Here is a 24013-nt window from a genome sequence, read left to right on the forward strand (position 1 = left end):
TAATCACATTGGTAAATGAATTTTTTCCAAATTTCCTTCAGTTGTTTCCTCAACGTGTCATTATGCCATCAGTCACTGGTTTGCAATGGTCACAGTGTTTTCTTCATTGGTTTTAAAGATATGAACACAAGACGTTTCAAAATCCATGTTCAAAACTTAAGTATGATTTCTTAAAAAAAATTAAGCCTTTCTCTGTAAATTACATATTTTGTTTGATTCATATAGTTGACTGAAACTCACTCATGGCCTTGTTCCTAATGAATTATTCGGACCACTTATTTGTGTAAGTAAATATCATTTTGGGAAGGCATTGCATTACCTTGGTTTAGATCATTCTGAATCATCAAGCAAGACTCATTATATACATTAGGAATCAAAGTAAAATTCCATAGTAATTTTCTGATCTGATGTTGGTAGAAAATGTTGGCATCCATCAAAGTAGGGAACAGTCTAATCAACTCGCAAGATTTTATTAGAGTTTTTGTTCATTTCTAACTGATTTTTTTCCTCCTTTTCTTGTGTTGACTCTTGCTGGATTATAGTTCCATAGATGCCAGCTTATTACAGGACTTATTACATATCCTTGTGCAAGACTTTGTTCAGTAAGAATGTAATGTCCAGTTTTGGTCTTCTGGCATAGTGGTGGATATTGAGGCTCTGGAAAGGGTGCAGAGAAGGCCACAAGCTTAATTACCAGTTTAAAAACCAGATAGGCTCAACAAGCTGGGTCTCTATACTTCAGAGAAGTGTGGATTTATGGGTGATTTGATCGATGTGTATAAATTAATGATGGGACTAGATTGTGTTTCTGTGGACCACTTATTTAAACTGAATAGATTAGGGAGAAGCAGGAGTCAAGATTTAAAGTCATGAAAAGGCAGAACTAGGCTGGATGTTGGGCAATTCTTCTTTTCCAGGGAATAGTGTACCTGAGGAACAGGTAGCAAGCTCATGCAGTGAATGCTGATTTGTTGTATTCCTTCAAAAGAGAGTTGGATCTGTTTGTGACTGGGGTGGAGATCACCTGATATAAGATGTAAGTACCTGTAACATAAATACCAAAAGAATCCTACATTTTTGGGGAGGGGAAAATGAGTTAGGATTCCCCTAGTTAAAAATAAATCTGGCACCAATAATAGCTATAGCCCCTGTAAAGCTTTTATGTACTTAAAAAGGGATGTTTATTATATCAACAGCTTAAGTTACAATTCCATGTTATGCTTTTACCTGGAATAGGCTTTTAAACATATCAAACTAGGACATGAATAAAAAATAGTGGGCTGAATTTTATTAGCACCGTGTTCTGTGCGCGTGCTTTAAACTTGGCGCCCTTCTGACATGGAAATGCCGCAGCCGAGCCCCCACAATATTAAGCACGGGGACTCATTTAAATAGAGGGGCAAAGTGCCGCCCCTGATGAAGTAGAGGGGGCAGCCGCTGCGTCCCCGACAACAACGTTTGGCGCCAGCGCGCAGGCGTCGGCACCATTTTTAAAGGACTTCAAGCCCTTCAGTAACATTTTAATATTTCAAGGTCCCAGTCTCCGGGAAATAATGAAATTTTATTTCAACTCTAAATCCCGTCTCCCACCCCCAATGGGTAGTTTATATCTAAATTGCCCTCTCCCCTCATCATAAACTTTTATTGATATCCCAAACTTTCCCGCTGAAATTTGTTCCCTTTGAACATCAACCCCTTCCACCATCCCCACAGCCAATAAAAATTGTTTTCCCTGCTCCCCACCCCTCCCCACCAGGTTCTCGCCTCAGAACTCCATTTGGAGTTCCAGAGGCGGCAAGGTGCTATCCGCAGCTGTATAATCGGCATGGGACAGCCGCCGCCAGCAGGTAAGTTAATTTACATCTAATTTTTGTTAATTTAAGTATTTAGATGTAGGCCCTGCTGCCAAGTGGCGGGGGTGGTGGGGGTGGGCTAGCCGCACCGAGGTCCCCCCGCTGCCGGTAATATGCGGTGGGCCCTTCTCGACGTCAGGGGCTGAAGCGGGCCTCTCGCTGCAGAATTTTACAGGGCGCTCTGCTGCAATGCACGGCGTCAAGGGGCTGGTAAAATTCAGCCTAGTGTTCTAGGTTGGCATGTATGGATAAGATCAAAAAATATTAGCATCAGTCCCACAAAATGTGGTTAACTCTTCATACCCTCAGGACAATTAGGGATGACCAATAAACATTCCAGGAATAAAACTAAGACTGCTGAACATTGAGTATTCAACTTGCAGCCCACTTATTATAACCCATTTATTATTTGTCATTCTATTATATTACTGTAAATGGCCATTTAATTATTGTGACTTTTAGACCCTTTCAGTTTTGTGTTTGTTGTTTTTGAACTAAGGAGTTTTGTTGCAAGAAATTGTAATAAAAGATAGTAAAATGGGCTGGATTTGATGGCAAACTGTCAGAATTCGCCATTATTACCCATGTGGGCCTGTTTCAGTGCTGTATCTCTCTATGACTCTATGACAGCAAATTCAGGCTGTCGGGCATGTGCAGATTAATGTGGGAATCCCGAAGTTGCGATCTGCCACTCAGGGCTCTATCTCAGGATGTGCTTGTGCCCTCCAGCTCCCCCGCAATCACAGTCAGTCATTATTGAAATCAGTGAGAACTTCAATTTTCCACTCCCACATCGCTGTTCGAAACCCCAGAAAAGGTTGCACCTTGTTCACTCAGATGCAGCTGGGTTTTTAATGGTGATATGATTAATTAAATTTGATGAACAGCAGAACTAGCCCTGCTAAGCGGCACAGTGGCGCAGTGGTTAGCACCGCAGCCTCACAGCTCCAACGACCCGGGTTCAATTCTGGGTACTGCCTGTGTGGAGTTTGCAAGTTCTCCCTGTGTCTGCGTGGGTTTTCTCTGGGTGCTCCGGTTTCCTGCCACAAGCCAAAAGACTTGCAGGTTGGTAGGTAAATTGGCCATTATAAATTGCCCCTAGTATAGGTAGGTGGTAGGGAAATATAGGGACAGGAGGGGATGTGGTAGGAATATGGGAATAGTGTAGGATTAGTATAAATGGGTGGTTGATGGTCGGCACAGCCTCGGTGGGCCGAAGGGACTATTTCAGTGCTGTATCTCTAAAAAAAAATTGTAATTTTATATTTATGGAGAGTTGCTAAATAATTGATCAGTAGATTTTTTAAGGAGAATTTTAAAACGTTTTTCAATATATTTTAGCTTCTACCTTCGCCCCATGTGTATGTCCCAATCTTTAATTTGCCCGACGTAAACATTTTTTAAAATGGTTTTATTTTATTGCTTTTTGTTTCCTGTTGTGGAATGGATGTGCTTTAAAGTGATTGGCTGCTGGACAGCTTGATGACATCACTCCAGTTCCACACTGGGAATTACCCAGGGAAGAACCTGCAGTTAGTTGCAGTACCACTGATTGGTGAGAATTTCATCTCTGAGAGATCACTTGATCTCTCAGCGAGACTTACTTTGAGGTCAGTCGTGAGCATTCTTGTTTCGCCGCTGTCTGCGAGCGCCGGGGTATTGTGTTTACTAGCAATCGAAATTACAAACACAATTTGCATGAGCTTTGTTCATTTCAATTTTATAATTCAAATGTATGATGTTTTGTGAATTATATTTTATTGGGAATATAAATCTTTGGTAATTTGAAGTGATTGTCATAGAATATTTTTACTGTCTTATCCTGTTTCACTCATAAAAGTGATGTATCCAACAGATGACATTTTGTAGCTTTTGAATTCTGCCATCAGTGGCTACTAAACGCAAATAAGAATAAGTGGAAAATATAAGATACATGAGCAAGTTCCTGCTGACCTGTTCAGTATCTGCATTGTAATAGGTTGTATTTCAAATCTCGTGCCTTGATAAATTGCCTAGCACTGAAAGCTTTGTCCAAGGTGCTGAAATCTGTGGTGATGCATGAGCAAGTCTACCTGATGAATTCTAGTGTCACATTGTGTGTGATGGTGATTTATCAATTTTGTGATTTCTTTTTGGTCTGGAAAAGACATTAGCATTGTAAAGATACAAATCTGCAGTATTACTCGATATTTGGGGAGCTACTTCCCCATATTGCTTAAGTCTTCAAAAATGCACCAGTACTCCAAATTAAAAAATTTCACTGACTCGAAAAATGAGACAAAAATTCAATGTCAAATGCTGAAATTTTGCATGAAATCTTTGTGCTTTTGTAAAATAGATGATTAGCAGAGGCAGCTTAGTTCTAAAATGAGTTTATGTACAGTAAAGTGATAAGAGCTGAAATTGGTTTGAAATGTGGTTGAACTCCAGTTAATGAAAACATTATATACCTTATCTCATCTGAACAATAAATAAAAACATGCACACATCAGGTACTAGTGCAGAGTTATTTGCCAACCAGGTGAAACTGAAATTTATGTTTATCTCTTATATGTCTTTTAAAAAATAGACTTCTTGTAGCTACTGGCAACAACTTGCAGTTCAGAAAAATATTTGTAACACTTGAATTTAAAAGGGAGCCAGACATAATTGTGAGTTTATTCAAAAATGTTAATTTTGTTTCCAAAAAAATTCCATTTCACATTTTTATTTTACTCACTATGTGATCTAGTCTAATGGATTGCATCCATTCAATAACACCACATGTGGCATTCTATTTTTAACTGCCCAGCTTCTAAACAACTTCCAGCTAAAGTATTGTGTAAAACAGGACAGGAGGTATTGCTCGGAAACCACTATTACAGTCCACTACTGTTACACATTACATAGTTAAATACGGAAAAAATACTTTTAACCCTTATCTAGCATCAGTGTGCCTTTGAACCATATCTTTTGACTGAAGTGAGCAGTTTCACACAAACAGAGTAGATGTTAGGTTGTTACAACTCATATTGGCTGGTGATTTTTTTTTTTAAAGTTGCCATCCTTAAAGGCACTCCCTTACCCATCCACAACTTTGAATTGTCTTTATTAGTGTTGGTGCATGTCTGTCCATCATACGGCAAATATACTGAATAGGAGAGGGATTTCCTCCCATTTGCTGTGAGCATTGTGAGCAGGGCCTGTGCTTTTTTCTTCTTTTGTACCCAACATTTAAAAGCAGCTTTTTTTTTACATTTTGTTTTACAAAAAGTTTTATGAACAGCTTGCAGATACATCTATTACAGTGGCTTTAACTTCCAGTGGCCCATTCTTCTTTTTTGCTGTGTCCCAAAGATTGATGATAGGAGGGTAAAAATTGTTGGAGGGAAATGTTCCTTTGTTCTGCATGTACTTTTCTAAACAGCTGTGGCCCGAATTATACTTCACCTTCAGAGTCACACAAGAGTAGAGACATGTCATGCTAATGACACCAAAAATTACACCAAGGGCAGCCACAAGTGCTGAGGTTGTAGTTTGTTCACTTGATTTTGCTGCTCGGTCTAATCCATTTGTTGTGACGTTGATGCATTTCTTTTCACTTTGTTGATGAATGTTAGTTACATGAACACATACCTCATACTCAGTCGATGGGTTCAGATGTGTTAGGTTATATATACGTATATCTGTTGGAACTCTAGCTGAATAAGTAAGTTGGGGGTTGTCAGAATCCATTTTGGCAGACCATTTAATATTTGATGACACACTGTTTGAAACAGCCTCCCAGAACACCAGGACAGAATGCGATGCCACTTCTTTTATTCTGATATTCAGAGATCCATTCATGGATTGTGCAAATGATCCATTCACTGTTATAACAACCATTCTCAAATCTGCTCCAACCAGATTGTGGGCCACACAAGTATACAAGCCAGCTTCCTTGTTGCTTATATTAAATAAATCCAATGTTCCTTCAAGGTGTATATTGTACGTATCAGTTGCAGTGTTTGGTAGAAGTTTATCACCAGATGGTGTGATCCAGTAGATTTCAGGCTCTGGCTGTCCTGTAGCACGACAGTGAAGAGATGCTGAGCTCCCATTGTTTAAATTTAGGTCAGAAGGGAAACTTTCAGAGGCTATTAATGGAAGGCACATATCTGTCATTTCTCGGAAAGGAATCTCTCGGACATGCTGACCTTTAAATTCAGGTGGGTCAAAACAAAACAGAGACTGTGGCTCCATAAATCGAATATGCGTCTTATTCATGTTAATCCAGCGAATGACACAGTCGCATCTGATTGGATTACTATGTAAACTGACTTCCTGCAGCTTGGGTAAAGATTCCACTGTGCCCCTGTAGAGAGCACTTAATGCATTGCTGTTAAGCATTAATGTTTCGAGTTGGGGAGCTCTGTAGAATGCATTTGGATGGATATATGATAGCTTTGGGTTGTTTGTGGCTTCAATTTTTGTTAATTCAGGCAAATTATCAAGAGCAAGACAATCAATAGAAACCAGTTCTGCCATGTTATTAATGCCCAGCTCTTTCAAGTGCAACATATTTCTGAAATCCCCTTGCCGTATTCTCTGAATAGGATTTTTATTCAAATCCAAGAATTTGAGATTGGGAACTTTTTGAAGAGCTGCATGGGGCACGCTGATAAGTCTGTTGTCATAAAAAGAGATGCTTTCTAAATTGTTTAGGCCAACAAAGGTATTGTCCCCCAGTTCTGAGAGCTTAATTCCGGCTAAGACCAAACTTCGCAGATTGATTAGGGGTTTAAAGCTCATATCCTGAATTTTAGTGATGGGATTTTCTCCTATTGTTAGAATCTCCAAGCTTGGGATAGCCTCAAACCAGATGCTTTTAATCATCGTCAATTGGTTAGAATTAAGATGCAATCTGAGAAGATTTTCAAGACCTATAAATGCTCCCATTGCAATGCTGGAAATCTGGTTATGATTAACATAGAGTTCCTGCAGATTGCTGAGTCCAAGCAAACAACTGTCAGGCAACTCAGTGAGCTTGTTTTCTTCCAGATGCAGTGACATTAGCTGAAGCATCTTCCCTAGGTTGATGTCACAGATTGTTAAAAAATTGTTCTGAGATAAGTCTATCTCAGTAAGGTTGACCAAATAGTCTATTTTGTTCTCGATTTTTGAAATGTTGTTACTCTGCAGTTTCAAAACCTGTGTCTCAGCTGGTAATCTTTGCGGGAGTGAAGCCAGGTTTAAATCATTGCAGTCTGTTGTAGGAGCTTCCATATAAATGGATCTTGGTGTGAACCATGGTCTGATTTCACAAATGCATGACTTTGGACAGTCTATATTTCTTCCTACTGTTTGCACTATTGCAATGACTGCAAGCCCAACAAAAAAACAGGCATTGAGTGATATGTCCTTCATCGTGGATTGGTTTGCTGTGCCCAATAATAGGTGTTTAAAGATTCTGTAATTACTGCTGTTAAGTTTAATCACCAGATCATTTGTTACCAAGCACTGCACATTTGCAGTCTCCAATATTCCATGTGAGTGGCAGATTTCTGTCCTTGAAAGGAAGCAATAAACTTTCAATTACCCTGTCCAAAGATGCCATACACACTGAGCATATGAAGTCCGTTCTATCCTTGATGCAGTGAAATTGATAAACTTGGATGGTATTGTATTTGTAGAATTTTGTGGGAGATTATGCACTTCATTTATTCTTCTGTGGTCTCTCCAAGTTTCCTGAACATCTTTTTAAATAGGAATCAAAAATAACATGGAATTACCTAAAAAAAAAGATTTTTTCATCAGTCAATGTGTAGTCATGTATCATACATTTACAAAGGCATCACAAGGTACATGCAGATATATTTATACAGTAAGATTTCAAATAAGGCCAGAATACGAAGTTCCAAAATGGTAAAGTAAACCCAGATGAGCAAAAAACTATTTCTAATTAACCTCGACTCAATTAGCATTATTAACAGTTCACAGACTTCTATGCTAAGTAAACACACTTAGGGCTGGATTTTGTAGTCCCTCCGCTGGGACCCACACTACCACGCCTCCGCGATTCTGCAGCAGGTGACCACTTTAGATATTCATGGTGGCCGCCTCTCCCCAATCACATGGCAGGGGCAGCATTGGCGACACCGTTCACGGCATCACCGATATGGAAGCAGGTGCTGGTGCCATTTTAAAAAGGATGCCAGCCCTGCAGACTGTTCAGCAAAGTGCAAAGTTCACCCCTTCCCCACCTCGGTGACGGGAAAGTGAAGTCGTGTGAATGCCGCTCGTCGCACTGAGGATTGGGAAATGAAGGTTAGATCGCTGTAGTTTATATTTTAATTCATGTAAATATGTTATTTAAATATGCTAACTCAGGTCCCATTGCAGAGAGGCGGAGGCGCCACCACGGAGCTTCCCTGCCACCGGGAAGATCAGGCCTGAAAATCCCGGTGTCGGGTTCTGTGGCGGCCGTTTCGCTCCAATTTTCCGGCCCCCCCCACGGATCCCAATGTCGGGCTGGGAACAATATCCAGCCCTTACAAATGTTCAAGATTACACAGTAATCTTGTGTAGTGTTGTAGAAAAATGTTAATGCAGCCTGCACCACCTTTTACAGCATTTTATTACCGGCAAGGAGTCCATTGTTGATCCATTTTTGTAGTATATACTGGGAAGGGTGACACTCAGGTTGCCAATATTGTTGAATAGCTGCACTTTCATCAGAATTCTGGATCACAAAATAAATGTTTATGAACCAAAAGTTCTGTCACACAGAGGACAATATAACCACAATGATGCCACCATTCCCAAATGGGGTAAAAAGTGTGATATTACCAGCTGGCTTTCTCTACTGCACATAACATTTGGCAGAGGATTTTGTGATTCTGTGAACTATTGACTTTTGCCAAAACAGAGTTCACCTTTTTTAAAACAATTTCAATAAAATATAGGGATTTGGATCTGAAGTGTATTAGTGTAGGCTCTCTAGTTACACTTGTACAATTTCATATACAAAACACAAACGAGAAATGCACAGGTGTCTTGGCATCTGTAGAGAGAAAAGACAGATTAACAGTTCAGGTGTAAACTCTTCATCACAACTGTGAACTGAAAGATAAGCTAACATTTTAGTGGGGTTGGGGAAAATAAACTACGGACACAGTCACAGAGGAAGTTCATGGGTGGAATAGCCTGCAGACACACATAACACTGTTAGATATAATAAAGGAGGGATTTTTGGTGCTTTTTCTCCATACACAACAGACCTTTTCACCATCTTAGCTATTTGCACATTGTTTTTGTTCATCTAATGGAAAATTAAAATCGGGCAAGTTCTGACTCAGGCAAACGATCTGCTCCATCAGTTTACTGTCTGAGCTGTGAGGATGAAAATGACTCCCAGTGTATTTTGTACAGTATCGTGTTCCTTTCCTTATAAATTAGTGCACAATTTAACTTAACGTGAGCAATGCCACAGATGATTTTCTATTACTATATTAAAGATGATACATCAGCGCGCACAGATGCAAACAACTTTAAAATGCTGTATGCTTCTTGGCTAGAGTCTGAAGCTAAGTCAAAGTTCCTTGACTAATAAACATTAAATTTTGAATGCTGTGAAGGCTCTGAACACCAATTTGCAAATTTTTCATACCGAGCTATGATTAAACAGTGAATGACCTAAGCCTTTGTTTGCTTAAAAATTAGATTTTCTAGCCTTCAGTTAAGCTCATCCAAAACTCTGCTGCACATGTCCTAACTCACACCATCCCAAACAGCCATCGCTCCTGTAGTCGCTGACCTACATTTGGATCTGGTCCCTAAGTACCTCCATATTAAAACTGTCATCCTCGTGTTCAAATCCCTTCATGTCCTAGCCCCACCCTATTTCTGTAACCTCCTCCAGTCTTACACTTCTCTGAGTACTCTACGTTCCTCCTACCCTGGCTTTTTGTACATCCCCCAGTTCCTTTACCCCACCATTGGCGGCCATGCCTTCAACTGTCTAGAGTTCCAGAGCTGTGGAATTCCTTCCCTACACATCTGTCTACCCACCTCCCTCTCTTTTAAAACACTCCTTAAAACTTACCTCTTTCAACCAAGCTTTTAGTCACCTTTGCTAATGTCTCATTCTTAAGTCCAGTGTCAGATTTTGTTCAATAATGGTCCTCTGAGATGCCTTCGGATGATTTACTACATTAAAAATGCTATATAGATGCAAGTTGTTGTTTTTATGTGGTCAGAGCTCCAACATACTGTATGGCTATCATTAATGTTATGTAATGATGGTTCCTCTCTATAAAGGAGCTATTTGTTTAATGGTAGATGCCAGGAAGTGTTGTGGGATGTTCTTAAGAGGACCATCTTAAGAGCTGTAAGTGAAGATCACCAGAGGAAGTAATGTCATGTCACACATGACTAGGGAGTTGTCGGTGCAGCCTGGCAGAGTGAGATGTATTTAGATGTGCTCGTGCAGTAACTGTTTGTGCATATTTATATGTTCTAGTTAAAGTATAATAAAAAACATCTTTTGTTTGGATTGTATTTATAGTCTTGTTAGTCTTACATAGATCACACATCAAAGGAACAAGAATATTACATGGTGGCAATGTGTTTTTTTTTAAGACTAGCACATATTACACCATGGCAATGTTTGTTTTTTTTTCTGAAGACCACACTAAGAGAGAACAAAGAACAGCAGGTTGCTTACCTGGAGTGGCTGAAGATTCAAGCAGAGAGCAGTTGGCAGGAGATCCCACATCACAGCACCATAGACAGGATCGTGGGAGGTATTGAAACTCTGAGTACAGTAGGCAATTTGCCAGGGGATCTGAGCTTTCAACTAATCTGGCAGTTGGTCAAACAATTTTAAAAGCAGTAGCTGAAGCCATTACTGTTTTGCTTTTCCTGGTATTTTTTGCTTCGTGGCTGGGTCCTAAGCCGAAAAGAGCAGGAAGAGACCAACAGTGCCACTGCAGGTCCAGCACAAAGCAAAAGGCTGGTTGTGGCAGCTGCTGGTACTGCAAAGTGAAGCTGGCTGCAGGGGGGTAAACTTCCAGTGTCAAACAAAAGCACAGAGCTAAAAAAAAATGAACCAGCCTGTGTAAACAAATAACTGCTGCATGGGTTTTTAAAAAAAACTAGCTGTGTAAACAAAGAACTGCTCTCTCTGATTTAAAAAAAAATAGTCTCTTAAAGTGGCAAGCCTGCAAAAAACAAATGTGTCTAAACAAGAAAAAAAGTGTGGCTATGAAAAAGAAAACCTGTAAAAAGTCCTATATTATATAAAAAAAGAGCAGGATCATTAAGACAATGGCTTTCAGGTATCCCGTTATAGATTGGAAGGTGTTGGACATAGCATTTGAATTTAAACTGCTTCGACAATGAATGGAACTACATTTCCTGGCTCAAGACGTGAGCGAACCGGAGAAAGAAGCTATCAAAATTATCGCACTGGGCAACGAGGGCCCGCAATGGATCAACACACCAAGATTGTCAGCTGAGGATTAGAAGGACTCTAGCAAGTTATGGACATTCCTCAAGGACCAACTCAAGGTGAAGGTAAACTTTTGAGTACATTGGGTTAGAGCTTATGAGCTACCGACAAAGACAAGATGAATTCATTGATCAGTTTGTTGCTAGGTGCCAAGACAAAGCTCAACATTGTCACTTCGCAGATATTGAATTGTCGGAACAGGTTATAGAGCTAGTAATCGTGTCAACCCCACTAGAGCCCTTTCAAAAAGACCTGCTAGAAAAGAAGAAAGGGCACACCATGGATGCACTACTTAATGATGGAAGGAAATTTGAAGCCATTATGGTTGGGGGCGGGTATGCCAATTGGTATGGTAACCAAGGCTCAGAAGTCTGCTAAGCCTTGTGGGAAATGTGGCCTGACTTACCCAATTTGCAGTTGTCTGATATAGCAGGATCAGTGCAAAACTACTGGCATGCAAGGACATTGGGCAAGGCAGTGCAGAAGGCTGAGCTCAGATACTGCACATAGGAATGGTGGCAGATCACATGCAGAGAGAATGTTTGCAAGAAAGGATGGCAATCGCAACAAAAGGTATGTCAACACACAAGAAAAGCCCAAGCAGGTACATCAAGTCAGCAATGAGACAGATTGCCAGAAGGACGCGGATGAAGAGTGCACTCATACGAACTGCGAGCAAGCATTCCACATAGTTAACTTGGATCAATATGTCAATGATATTGCGCAATCTGAGGCATTTGCCATGATCGGGATTATATGTCCCCAGAAGAGTGGCAAGCATAGGCTCAGAGTGAAAATCGACATTGCAGCAAGTGCAAATATTCTGCCCATCCATAGACTGAAGGACATGCACTTAAAGAAATGAGAATCTATGGTACGACCCACCAGTCACCAAGACGAGCTCAGCTCTGGGAAGAGATTTACGATAACAAGATCAGGACAAATAAGCAAACCTCTTCTACATTTTAGAGAGTGTTAAACTTAATCACTTGTAAATAACATTTCGTTTTAATCACATATTCTTTGGAAAATGAGGGATGTTGTGGGACGACCTTAAGAAGGGAACCACCTTAAGAACTGTAAGTGAAGATCACCAGAGGAAGTGATGTCGTGTGATATGTGACCAGGGAGTTGTGGGTGTAGCCCAGTAGGGTGAGATATGTTTAGATGTGCTTGTGCAGTAATTATTTGTATATATATGTTCTAGTTAAACTTGAATAAAAAACACATTTTCTTTGGATATTACTGTGAGTCTTACAATAAATCACACACCAAAAGAACAAATAATATTACAGGAAGTAGTAATGAAATGGGGTGCCCATCAAAAGAAGTCTGCAGCAATTGTGTTTTTTCTGAGAGTCTATTTACATATACACTGCTCTGTGGAAAAAATAATATCTGGTCTCCTCTTGAGACTTATTTTTGCATCTATTATCTTCCAGTTCCACACTGAAATTCAACAACAGAAACTTATACTTTTAAGGTACAATATTTCTCAAGGCGATTTACAGAGAAATAGTAAGAGAAAGAGACAGAGCCATGAGATGTTGAGTGAAGGTTTGGTCAATAAGATGGATTTTGAGGAGGTTTTTAAAGGAGGACTGAGTAGAGAGGCAAAGGCTTCTAAAGAGGAAATTCCAGAGATTAGAACCAAGATGATTGAAAACTTTGCTGTTGACAATAGGGTGAAAGGAGGAGGCTGTACAGGAGGCTGAAGTGTTGGAGGAAGTTACAGAGCTAGGGAGACGCAAGGCCATGGTGGCCTTTGAAGACAAGGATAAAGATTTTAAACTAAGTGGTTTGGAGAATAAGAAATTTGTGCAGATCAGTGAAGACAGGGATAATGGGCAAATAAAACTTTGTATGGGACAGAATGAGGACAGTTGTGCTTTGGATAAGTTAGAGTTTATGGCGAGTAGCTAACAGACGACCAGCAAGCAGAGGAATGGTGTCTGAAGGTGACAAAGGCAGCAATAGGGAATGTTGTGGAAGTAGAACGAAATCTCCCTGGTGACATTTAAGTCAAAATATCATGTTATCTTGATTTGCTGAGCGAGCTAACTACAATCCATTTTCAGTTGCTAAATTGATGATGTCATAGCACATTCTATTAAACTTACTTTTGAGCTGTTTCATTTAAAGTGATTTTAATGACTTGGATATTGTTGTAAATCCTGTAAAAAATATTTTCGCCACTTATTCTCCCCAGGTGAGAATCTAATTGTATGTTCTTTCATAGGTTGAGCAGTCACCCAGCATGAACACTAGCTCTCAGTGCACATTATTAGCACCTTGTTGTGGTTGCTATGCAACAACCAAGCAACCTGTGGTAATGTCTTCACAGGTGCTAATAATACAAAAATGGTGTTATTTTGCAATGTCTGTCATAGAAGTCAGATACACAGCATTCCAGCTAAAAATCTGTAAATATCTAGACATGTGCCAATAAGGTCAAAATGTGACTTGCTAATGCTGCCTGCCATAGGAGTCAGAGCCCAACATTGTAGTTAAAGATTGGGGCAGCAAAAGTAAATACTGACTTCAATATGAGAATGTCAGTGCTAAACATCTTCATGGATCTACATTCAGTTAATGATGTCGATATCCTTTAGCTGTCTGCTATGTGGTAGCAATAAGATTTGCAATACAGTGACAGTATCACATTGGAGGGAGAAATCACAAATATTTAGAATAGGCAAAAAAAGCAAAATAAAATAGCCATTGGAATTTTTCTTCAAAGCTAAAGACACATTTTTAAAATTGAATGAAAGGAAAAATGAATAAAATGTAGCTGAAGAACATACAAATGAAGCTGGAAAACTGAAATGTGTGTAAAACAATGGATTGGATTCTCACCCAGTTTTTCCGATGAGTTCTGTCACATCCCCTGTTCAGCCACACAGCTGTTTCTCTCCCCAGACCTACAATTTCTGTTTTTAGTGCTGCCGATTTACCACACAAGTATAACTGGTATTTTTTAGAGGGGAAAAACCTTCAGAAATGATACCTTCCTTGTGTTGTACTTAGCTATATTTAAATAGAAAATCTGCCATGCAAACTTAGTAGTTTGTAGCTCTCCTGGTGGCTTTGTCCATAAACAAATCATATGCTTTGGTAGTGAGCCATATGGACAGGGTAAATCCCAGGTTCTGTCTTAGGTTTGTGCTGAGTTACCAGGATAGCTGTGGGGGCTCAACAGTTGCCTGAAGTGTTCTGAGATGTTAGGAATGGAAATTAGAAGATGGTTAAACAGATAAATACCCTCCCAGATGACTGCAGTCTGCCTTCTAATATGTGTGCTGCTGCACACTAAATATGGAAGTTAAAAAGAAGTATAATCATCACATTATGCAAGAAAAATAAACACAAAAATCTTCCCATTAATGTACTGTTTAAAATGAGTATGTAGCAGTTTTGGGAAAGCCAGGCATATTGTACAGCCTGATATTACTTTTGTCAGAATGACAACATGCAAAGGCAATTTAGTGGAGGTTTTTTTGCTGCATAGCTTGTCAGAAAAATAAAGTTATTTTGCATTTCAGTGGTACTGGTGTCCCTTTAATTATAGGAACAAGCAATTTCTGAAAACACTGCTGGAATAGTAAAGACAATGCAGCATTAAAGATCATCTTCCATGTAGGCAATATATTTTGATGCTATTTGTTAGTTTGAGAGAAGCAATGAGGTGCTCTTATGCTGTAATAGTAAATCCGTACTACCCTTATTTAAAACTGCATTTGGATTACAGTGTTTTGAATTTTCACGGAACTTGTGATGACTTTGAATATGTCATTTAATTTAATTTATAGTTAACAGTAATAGAAATACTAGTAGAAACATTTTAAAAACATGCTAAGTTACTTCCGATTGTATTACAAAGCTACAAATTCTATTTCAATAACCCGATATCTTCACATTCTTTAGAACAACATTTTTTCTGGCCATCACTTGGTGGGTATTTGCAATAAGGCACTCACTGTGTGCCCTCTTTAATGGAAAATCTATTCAGGAATAATCCAACAGTCATTCTAAAAAGAGTGTTTCCTGGAGCAAAACCACTTTTCGTCCCCAGAAATTACTAACTTTTTCTTTAGAAATTAGTTGCTTATTTCCAAAGGCATCAGAACATGTCCATTACGTAGAAATCCTTTACACCATTCTACAGGAAAGATATTCTTTCCCAATTCACAAAGCAAGTATCTGAATTTGGTGTCACTCCACTGGTTATTTGAAAGACATGAGCTAATGCAACAAAGCTTTTCTGAAACAGTAAATCGACAGCACAATAGCCTCACGTAGAGTTTCTACCATATGTGAAAATCTCATCATATTGTTAAACCTTTTATATTTATTTAATTTTTCAGTTAAACCAAGTAATTTTTAAGTTTTTGTTTCTGGCATATTGGCTTTTTTCAAAACTGTTTCCTGCACATCATTAGGCATTCAGCTGTTGATAACATTGTTTTCTTTCCTAATCTGGTTAGGGTGCTGTGTGTCTAGGGGTCACGGTGTGCAGAAGTTACCCTATGACAGTATAAGGCAGCTCGATGGACCAGCTGGTCTCTCCTGTCCTTTGTTTTCACATGTTCTTACTTAACTGTTACAAATTTGGGTCTGCTGCTGATACCTTTTTGCTTTGTAATATCGGTCGCTCGGAGGATCTTTGGTGGGAGTTGACTCAAACTGATCTATATCTGCTTGTGCAAGAGGATGATCCAGGGTTTAAAAATAATACCACCGTTTGACCTCAACTGAATCTTCATGCTTTTTAAAATTTATTCTTGGAATGTGAGCATTGCTGGAGAGTCCAGGATTTATTGCCCAGCCCTAATTGCCCTTGACAACTTAGTGGCTTGCTAAGCCATTTAAGAGTCAACCACATTGCTGTTGGTCTGGAGTCACATGTAGGCCAGAGCAGATAAGATGGCAGATTTCCTCCCCTGAAGGACATTAGTGAACCAGATTGGTTTTTACAACAATCCAATAGTTTCATGATTATTATTAATGAGACTAGCATTTTTTTCTAGATTTATTAATTAATTGAATTTAAATTCTTCCAGCTGCCATGGTGGGATTTCAATGTCCCCGAGCTTTGGATTACTGTTCCAGTAACATTACCACTATGCTACCAACCGCCTAGTGTTACATAAATGTTTTTTCAATTCTGTGAAGGCAAACCAGGTAATCATTTGGTGAGACAAAGCTTGATGCAAATCATTAAGCTGCTTTATTCACAAGTCAAATTTTGTTTGAGAATGCTCCTGTGAAGCACCTTGTGATGTTTTACTAAATTAAGATGCAATATAAATGCAGGATGTTGTTTTTCTTGTTTAAAAGCCTGAATACCCTTCCAACAAAATCTCTTTCCTGATCTTCTTCACAGACAGTCAGAAATCAAAGGACTTTTCACAATGCATACGAGTGATTTTTGTTGACAACCTCGTGAAGCTGATATTGTTTTGTTTTTGGAAAAAGAACTTCCATTTAGCATGTTACTCACTTTCACCTTTTTTTAACTCATGAGACCAAACTTTGCTTAAAAAACATTAAAACTAACTTTTAATTTTCAAATCTTTACCACAGAAAAACAGTCAAAATAATTCTGAACCATCGCAGGAGGCTTGCAAGAAATTATGGCCTGAAATTAGGACTTTAATTATTTACTGTAAAATTTGATGAATTTACCTTTGGAACCTGTTCATTCCTTGGAAAATTGTTGGTGTTAGTTGCTGCTTTCAGGGTTAATGAATTACAAACCTCGATTACAGATAATCAAAAAATGCAATGGTTCCCTGCAACTCACTGTTTCCCTAAATTGCTTCCCCATTTCTATCTCGGACAGGAAATTACCACCTTTCTCCTCCAAATTAATTTCCTAGATAAGAAAAGAATTCTACAAGTTTACATTACCAATATATTGAATCATTTTGTAACCTATGCAAAGTATTAATTTCATTTGGTGCTAAAGTTATTGAGAAGCAAACAGTAAAAAGATGGTGGAACATATTCTCCACGGCAGTAACCATAGTGAACCCAAGGGTAACGTGAAGGCTTACCGACATAGTAAATGGCCATGTCTGGGGCTTCACTCAACGATGTGCCCATTGAACTTGTATGGAAAAATCACTCATTCAAAAAGCATTACTCGTTGAATTTGGCAGCTTCTCAAAATCTCGCCTTTGTCAGACCTGTTCTTGCTCAATGCCTTTGCAGAGGCTTCCTCCTGAATTTTACAACTTTGATATTCCCCTTTGGTGCACAGAATGCAGAAAGAGGAATTATCTCCTTTTGATAGTATGTTCTTTGAAATATTTTCACAACTATCCTCACATGCTCTCCACATGCTTTTTGGCTTAAAAATATGACTTACTAGAGCCAATTTTGTGCTAAGTAGTCTCTCACTCTCCCACGGTCGGTATCACTGGCCACTCACAAAAGTGGGCTCCATTCCCCTGTGATCTGAAGTGCAACTTTTTCTATAGTATCTATTTAAACAATATTATGAGCCAGGTGGCGTAGTGGTAATGTCACTGGACTAGCAATCCAGAGGCCCATGCTAATGTCATGGGAACATGGGTTCAAATCCCACCATGGTAGCTGGTGGCATTTAAATTCAATTAATTAAAAGTCTGGAATTGAAAGCTAATCTCAGTAATGGTGTCATGAAACTATCATTGATTGTTGTAAAAACCCATCTGCACTAATGTCCTTTAGGGAAGGAAATCTGCTGACCTTAGCTGGTCTGGCCTGCATGTGACTCCAGACCCACAGCAATGTGGTTGACTCTTAACTGCCCTCTGAAATGGCCTAGCAAGTCATTCAGTTCAAGGGCAATGAGGGATGGGCAACAAATGCTGGCTTGCCAGCGACGCCCACATCCTATGAAAGAATCAAAAAAGTTCAATAAAAAAAAATTGTGTGGTGCTTCAATGTTTAGTGTAATATACTTGGATCGGTCAATATACTTTTATTTCCATTAACACTATTAGATCTTTTAAAAGGCATTTAACAGACACGTTTTAAAACAAAGATAACAGATCAACCTTTCCTTTAATGTTCCCAGGTCATGCATTTTTTTTTAAAGTATGGACATTAGGCATTTGTATACGCTTGTGCAGAACACTAGATCTGTGTGGATTTATATGTGCAATGTAAATGAATGGATAATGTCCCGAACATATTTTGTATTACTACCAAGGTAGAATTTCTGGAAGCAGTAACTTGCAAGTTGTAGTTACATGTTGGTACATTGGGAACAAGAATATTGTTCTAGTACTCTGCAACATTCCTGCATAGCAGGACTACTATATAAATGCAAGCTGTTTATATAAAAACCTTTTGTGACACATTTTGAGTGAGTTTGAAAATGTTTTATGTCAACGAGCTGCAGAGAAACAATTGTTTTCAAAACAGCCTAGTTTTTATATGCGCCTCGGTTGCTTTCTCTAATAGGTGTGGAAAATTACAAGAAACTGAAAATGCAACAAATATGTCTTCCTTCCTCCAAATACACAGAAAAAAATCATGTTCTATGGCAGATCCTGTATTATTTAAAATAGTATTTCCCACTCTTTGGAAGTCGTCTTCTTAAATCTTTCCCTACCACATATGCATCATTTCCCAAACCAGATGTTGGATCGATGACCTGTTTCTGCTAATGTATCTTCAATGCTTTCTCTGAATATGGAAGTGAATAACCTGGGATAGTGAACCTCCTCCTTCTGTCCCCTCCACCAAGAAGGAACCTGGCCCAGAGAGCTTTGGAGTCAGAGAGTACAGAAACAGGCCCTTCATTCTGCCATCGTGTCTGTACCGGCCATCAAGTACCTATCTATTCTAATCCCATTTTCCAGCACTTAGCCCATAGCCTTGTATGCTATAGTGTTTCAAGTGCTCATCTAAATACTTCTTAAATGTTGTGAGGGTTCCTGCTTCTACCATCCCTTCAGGCAGTGCGTTCCAGATTCCAACCACCCTCAGGGTGAAAAATGCTTTCTTCAAATCCCCTCTAAACCTCCTGCCCCTTACCTTAAATCTATGCCCCCTGGTTATTGACCCCTCCGCTAAGGAAAAAAGTTCTTCCTATCTATCCTATCAATACGCATCATAATTTTGTATACCTCAATCCCCCTCAGCCTTCTGTGCTCTAAGGAAAACAACACTAGTCTATCCAGTTTCTCTTCATAGCTGAAATGCTCCAGCCCAGGCAACATCCTGGTGAATCTTCTCTGCACCCTCTCCAGTGCAATCACATCCTTCCAATAGTGTGGTGCCCAGAACTGTACACAGTACTCCAGCTGTGGCCTAACTAGCGTTTTGTACAGTTCCATCATAACCTCCCTGCTCTTATATTCTATGCCTTGGCTAATAGAGGCAAGTATCCCATATGCCTTCCGAACCACCTTATCTACCTACTGCCTTCAGTGATCTATGGACAAATACACCAAGGTCCCTCTGACCCTCTGTACTTCCTAGGGTCCTATAATCCATTGTATATTCCCTTGCCTTGTTTGTCCTCCCAAAATGCATCACCTCACATTTCTCAGGATTAAATTCCATTTGCCACTGCTCCGCCCATCTTACCAGCCCATCTATATCGTCCTGTAATCTAAGGCTTTCCTCCTCTCTATTTACAACATCACCAATTTTCCTGTCATCTGTGAACTTACTGATTATACCTTCTATTCACATCTAAATCATTAATGTACACTACAAACAGCAAGGGTCCCAGCACTGATCCCAGCGGTACACCATTGGTCATAGGCTTCCACTCACAAAAACAACCCACGACCATCACCCTCTGCCACCTGCCACTAAGCCAATTTTGGATCCAATTTGCCAAATTGCCCTGGATCCCATGGGCTTTTACCTTCTTAACCAATCTCCCATGCGGGACCTTATCAAAAGCCTTACTGAAGTAAATGTAGACTACATCAACTGCTTTACAACCTCCTCGAAAAATTCAATCAAGTTTGTTAGACACGATCTCCCCCTGACAAAGCCGTGCTGACTATCCCTGATTAATCCCTGCCTCTCCAAGTGGAGATTAATCATGTCCCTCAGAATTTTTTCCAATAGTTTCCCTATCACTGAGGTTAGACTCACCAGCCTGTAATTACCTGGTTTATCCCTGCTACCCTTCTCGAATAATGGTACCACATTCGCTGTCCTCCAGTCTTCTGGTACCTCTCCTGTGGCCGGAGAGTATTTGAAAATTTATGTCGGAGCCCCTACTATTTCCTCCCTTGCCTCACATAACAGCCTGGGATACATCTCATGGGCCTGAGGATTTATCCACTTTTAAGCCCGCTAAAACACCTAATACGTCCTTTCAATGCTAATTTGTTCAAATATATCACAATCCCCCTCCCTGATCTCTACACCTACATCGTCCTTCTCCATCGTGATCAAAAGTAATCATTTAAAACCTCACCTATGTCCTCCGGCCCCGCATACACATTGTCACTTTGGTCCCTAATGGGCCCTACTCTTTCCCTGGTTATCCTCTTGCCCTTAATATACTTATAAAACGCCTTGGGATTTTCCTTTATCCTGCCCGCCAGTGTTTATTTGTGTTCCTCTTCACTCTCCTAATTACTTTTTTTAAGTACCCCCCTACACTTTCTATACTCCTCTCGGGCCTCTGCTGTTTTCAGCGCTCTGAATCTGCCAAAAGCTCCTTTTTTTTTTTCCTTATCCAATCCTCTATATCCCTTGACATCCAGGATTCCCTGGACTTGTTGGTCCTCCCCTTCACCTTTATAGGAACATGTTGGCCCTGAGCTCTCACTATTTCCTTTTTGAATGACTCCCACTGGTCTGATGTAGACTTTCCTACAAGTAGCTGCTCCCAGTCCACTTTGGCCAGATCCTGTTTTATCAGATTGAAATCGGCCTCCCCCAAGTCAGTACCTTTATTTCCGGTCCATCTTTTCCATAACTACCTTAAATCTTACAGAGTTATGGTCACTATTCACTGGCTTCATTCCCTAGTATTAGGTCCAGTACCGCCCCTTCTCTTGTAGGACTTTCTACGTGCTGGCTCAAAAAGCTCGTCTGTATGCACTTTAAGAATTCTGCTCCCTTTAAGCCTTTTGCACTAAGACTATCCCAGTTAATATTGGGGAATCCCCTACTATTACTACCCTATTATTTTTAAACCTCTCTGAGCGTTGCCTACATATCTGTTCCTCTATCTCTCCCTGACTGTCTGGAGGCTTATGGTACACTCCCAGTCAAGTGATTGCCCCCTTTTTGTTTTTATGTTCTACCCATATGACCTCATTTGAGGAACCTTCTAAGATATCATCTAAGAGACAACAGGAACTACCACTTCCTGATATTGTTCAATTCACCTATGTGCTGTTGATCTAATAGACTTTTAATCCCTCCTCCACCATATCCTGAAATGCCTTTTTGGTTCTTAGCATGAAAGCCAGTTTTAATTACTATGCTATATGTAGAACAAGATATACAGCTAGATTCAAAACATCATTACAAGGTTCATTTAATTTTATGTTGATATCTAGGTAATGGAGCAATTTTAAATTTGAAGATGGTGTGTTTTGCAAGTGTTTGAAGCTAAATTGTCTTTAGACTTGCACATCATATTTGACTGATTTCACTTTTTTTAAGCAATAAAGTTCTTACATCTAGTATTAAAACAATACAGTGAATTGTGTGTTCTAGCGGACAACGGGACAGGTTGCTTAACTAGTGGACATACGTGCAAACCTAGAAAACAAGCAAAAGCTGATCAAATGCATCAAAAAAGCTGACAGGTGAAAAACAGCCCAGCATATAGTTCTTGATACATAAACAGGGAATTAGCCTGAAAGTTCAGTGGGACATGAGCTTAAGCTATAGCTATAGTCATCTGTTCTTGCAAGGGATAAAATCTAAAGTGCACAAAAGGGCACTGCTCAGCAATGATGTATGTATAAATTACTGAAGGGAGATAGGGATGCTGAAAGCCTAAGCTTTAGTTTCTAGGGAGGTCTGGGAGCATTTCCCCTGTGCACCTCCACAACCCCTGCCCCAGAACATTGATTTTTGAATTATTTGGTGCATTTTTGGGCATTTTCAAAATTACTGTAATTTTCTTCTTCAACAAAATAATTTCTACTTAAAAGCACGCAAACATTTAAAAAATGAAAATAAATAGTTTCCAATATCCAGTTTCTTTCATTGGAAATCTTACACCTGATTTAACAAATCTACAGTATCTAAACCGGCAGTGCATTATATGTTTCCCAAGATGAAACTAGTTCACTGTCCAGTTGGTTCTTGTCCTGGACCTGATGGCAGATTTGAGCTAGGTAGGAGGTTAGCAGATTAAAATAATCAAATCAGAATATTTTCAAACCAGATTAAAATAATCAAATCAGAATATTTTCAAACAAACAATTTTTAATTTTATGTAACTTCAGGAAGGATAAGGCTGGTTGCAATTGAGTTCTGATTAAAAGTCAGATTAAAATAGTAACTTTTTTTTCCCTCTTTTATATGTTGACCAATCTGAAGTGCAGTTTAAACATTTTTGGTTCTTAAATTCCTAAACTATGAAGGTCGAGATGAACATGTGTTAAACAACATTTAAACAGAGACAGCAATCTATGTAAACAACCAACCTGACCAGTTCTGACAGCCTCTGTCAGACCTGTCATCCAATTTATCTGATTGGCTGACACCAGTAATCCCAGATTTAAAAAATATCTTTCTTGAGAAATGCTGCAAGCTCACACATGGGTTAAAATGCTGACTGTGATGGCTGGCATCTATGGATGTAGCAGCTGTAAGCAGCCAACAGTGTAACCATGGCAACATCCTGGGCATACAGGAAATACTTCCTATGTCATGATTGCTAAATTATACAGAAGCCATATGTAGACTGGTAAACTGAAAAATTCAATTTCTTGTGATGAATTGCAGCTCATCAGCTCTGACTAACATCCAAAGGAAAAAAAAATGGTAAACAGAATACCAGCCTTCACAGAGTCCCAGGCTTGTTTGTATGTTACATCCATTCTTAGCAGGAACATTAGATGAAATAGTGTGCAACAGCAGAAAAAGTTCCCCCATGAGACGATGGGTGAACAGAATGCAAACAGCAGTTGATATGTGGTATCCCACAGTAATTCACTGCTTCTGTTAGCCAATCTCAGAGTCCCACTGATATTGTCTGTTGTGATGTTTGCAATGAATTTATTGTGGTCTTCCTGGTTAAGAAGAAATGTAGCAATAAGAGGTTGATTTGGGGACAAAATAATTTGAATAAAGATGTTATTTTTAAAATCCACATGTCATATGAGGATGCTATATTTTCTTTATGAATGAGGTGTGATGCAGCAGCTGAAGTGTTTAATTCTTAGCCCTCAAACAGTATATCAGCAGTGCAGTTCATCTTAGTTTGCTGACATTTCAACTGGGCGTTCTATTTTGAGGATGTGTTGAAAATTTTTCATCTTGGGTGGAGGGGGGTGAGTAAAATGCCATAGTTTTTCCTTCTCTCCTTTCACATGTAAATCACACTTACTGCTTTACAGTCTAAGGAACTGCACTAGCAGCAGTCATGGCAGTCCATGGCCCTTTCTGTGCCATCCTAGTGTTTGAGGTGGATCCACATTGTCAGGAGGAGCCCACAAAGAAATAGAAGTAGAAACAAGCAATTTTTTTTTTTACAATCAGTAGA

The 24013-nt window shown here is 39.4% G+C and overlaps 2 protein-coding genes across 5 annotated transcripts in view; one reads left to right on the plus strand and one right to left on the minus strand.

The window, feature by feature from the left end:
- The window catches only part of immp2l (inner mitochondrial membrane peptidase subunit 2), a 737403-nt gene that overhangs the window by 349895 nt on the left and 363495 nt on the right, over positions 1-24013 (plus strand). The window lies entirely within an intron of this gene.
- The window catches only part of lrrn3a (leucine rich repeat neuronal 3a), a 57888-nt gene continuing 38089 nt past the window's right edge, over positions 4215-24013 (minus strand). For both annotated transcript variants that reach the window (XM_068050584.1, XM_068050585.1), the window contains one exon: positions 4215-7603. In XM_068050584.1, coding sequence (XP_067906685.1) covers positions 5109-7238 — 2130 coding nt within the window. In that variant the 5' untranslated portion in view covers positions 7239-7603 and the 3' untranslated portion in view covers positions 4215-5108. The remainder of the gene's footprint in view (positions 7604-24013) is intronic.

The sequence above is a fragment of the Heterodontus francisci genome, chromosome 18 (assembly GCF_036365525.1).
Source record: "Heterodontus francisci isolate sHetFra1 chromosome 18, sHetFra1.hap1, whole genome shotgun sequence".
NCBI classification, from domain to species: domain Eukaryota; kingdom Metazoa; phylum Chordata; class Chondrichthyes; order Heterodontiformes; family Heterodontidae; genus Heterodontus; species Heterodontus francisci.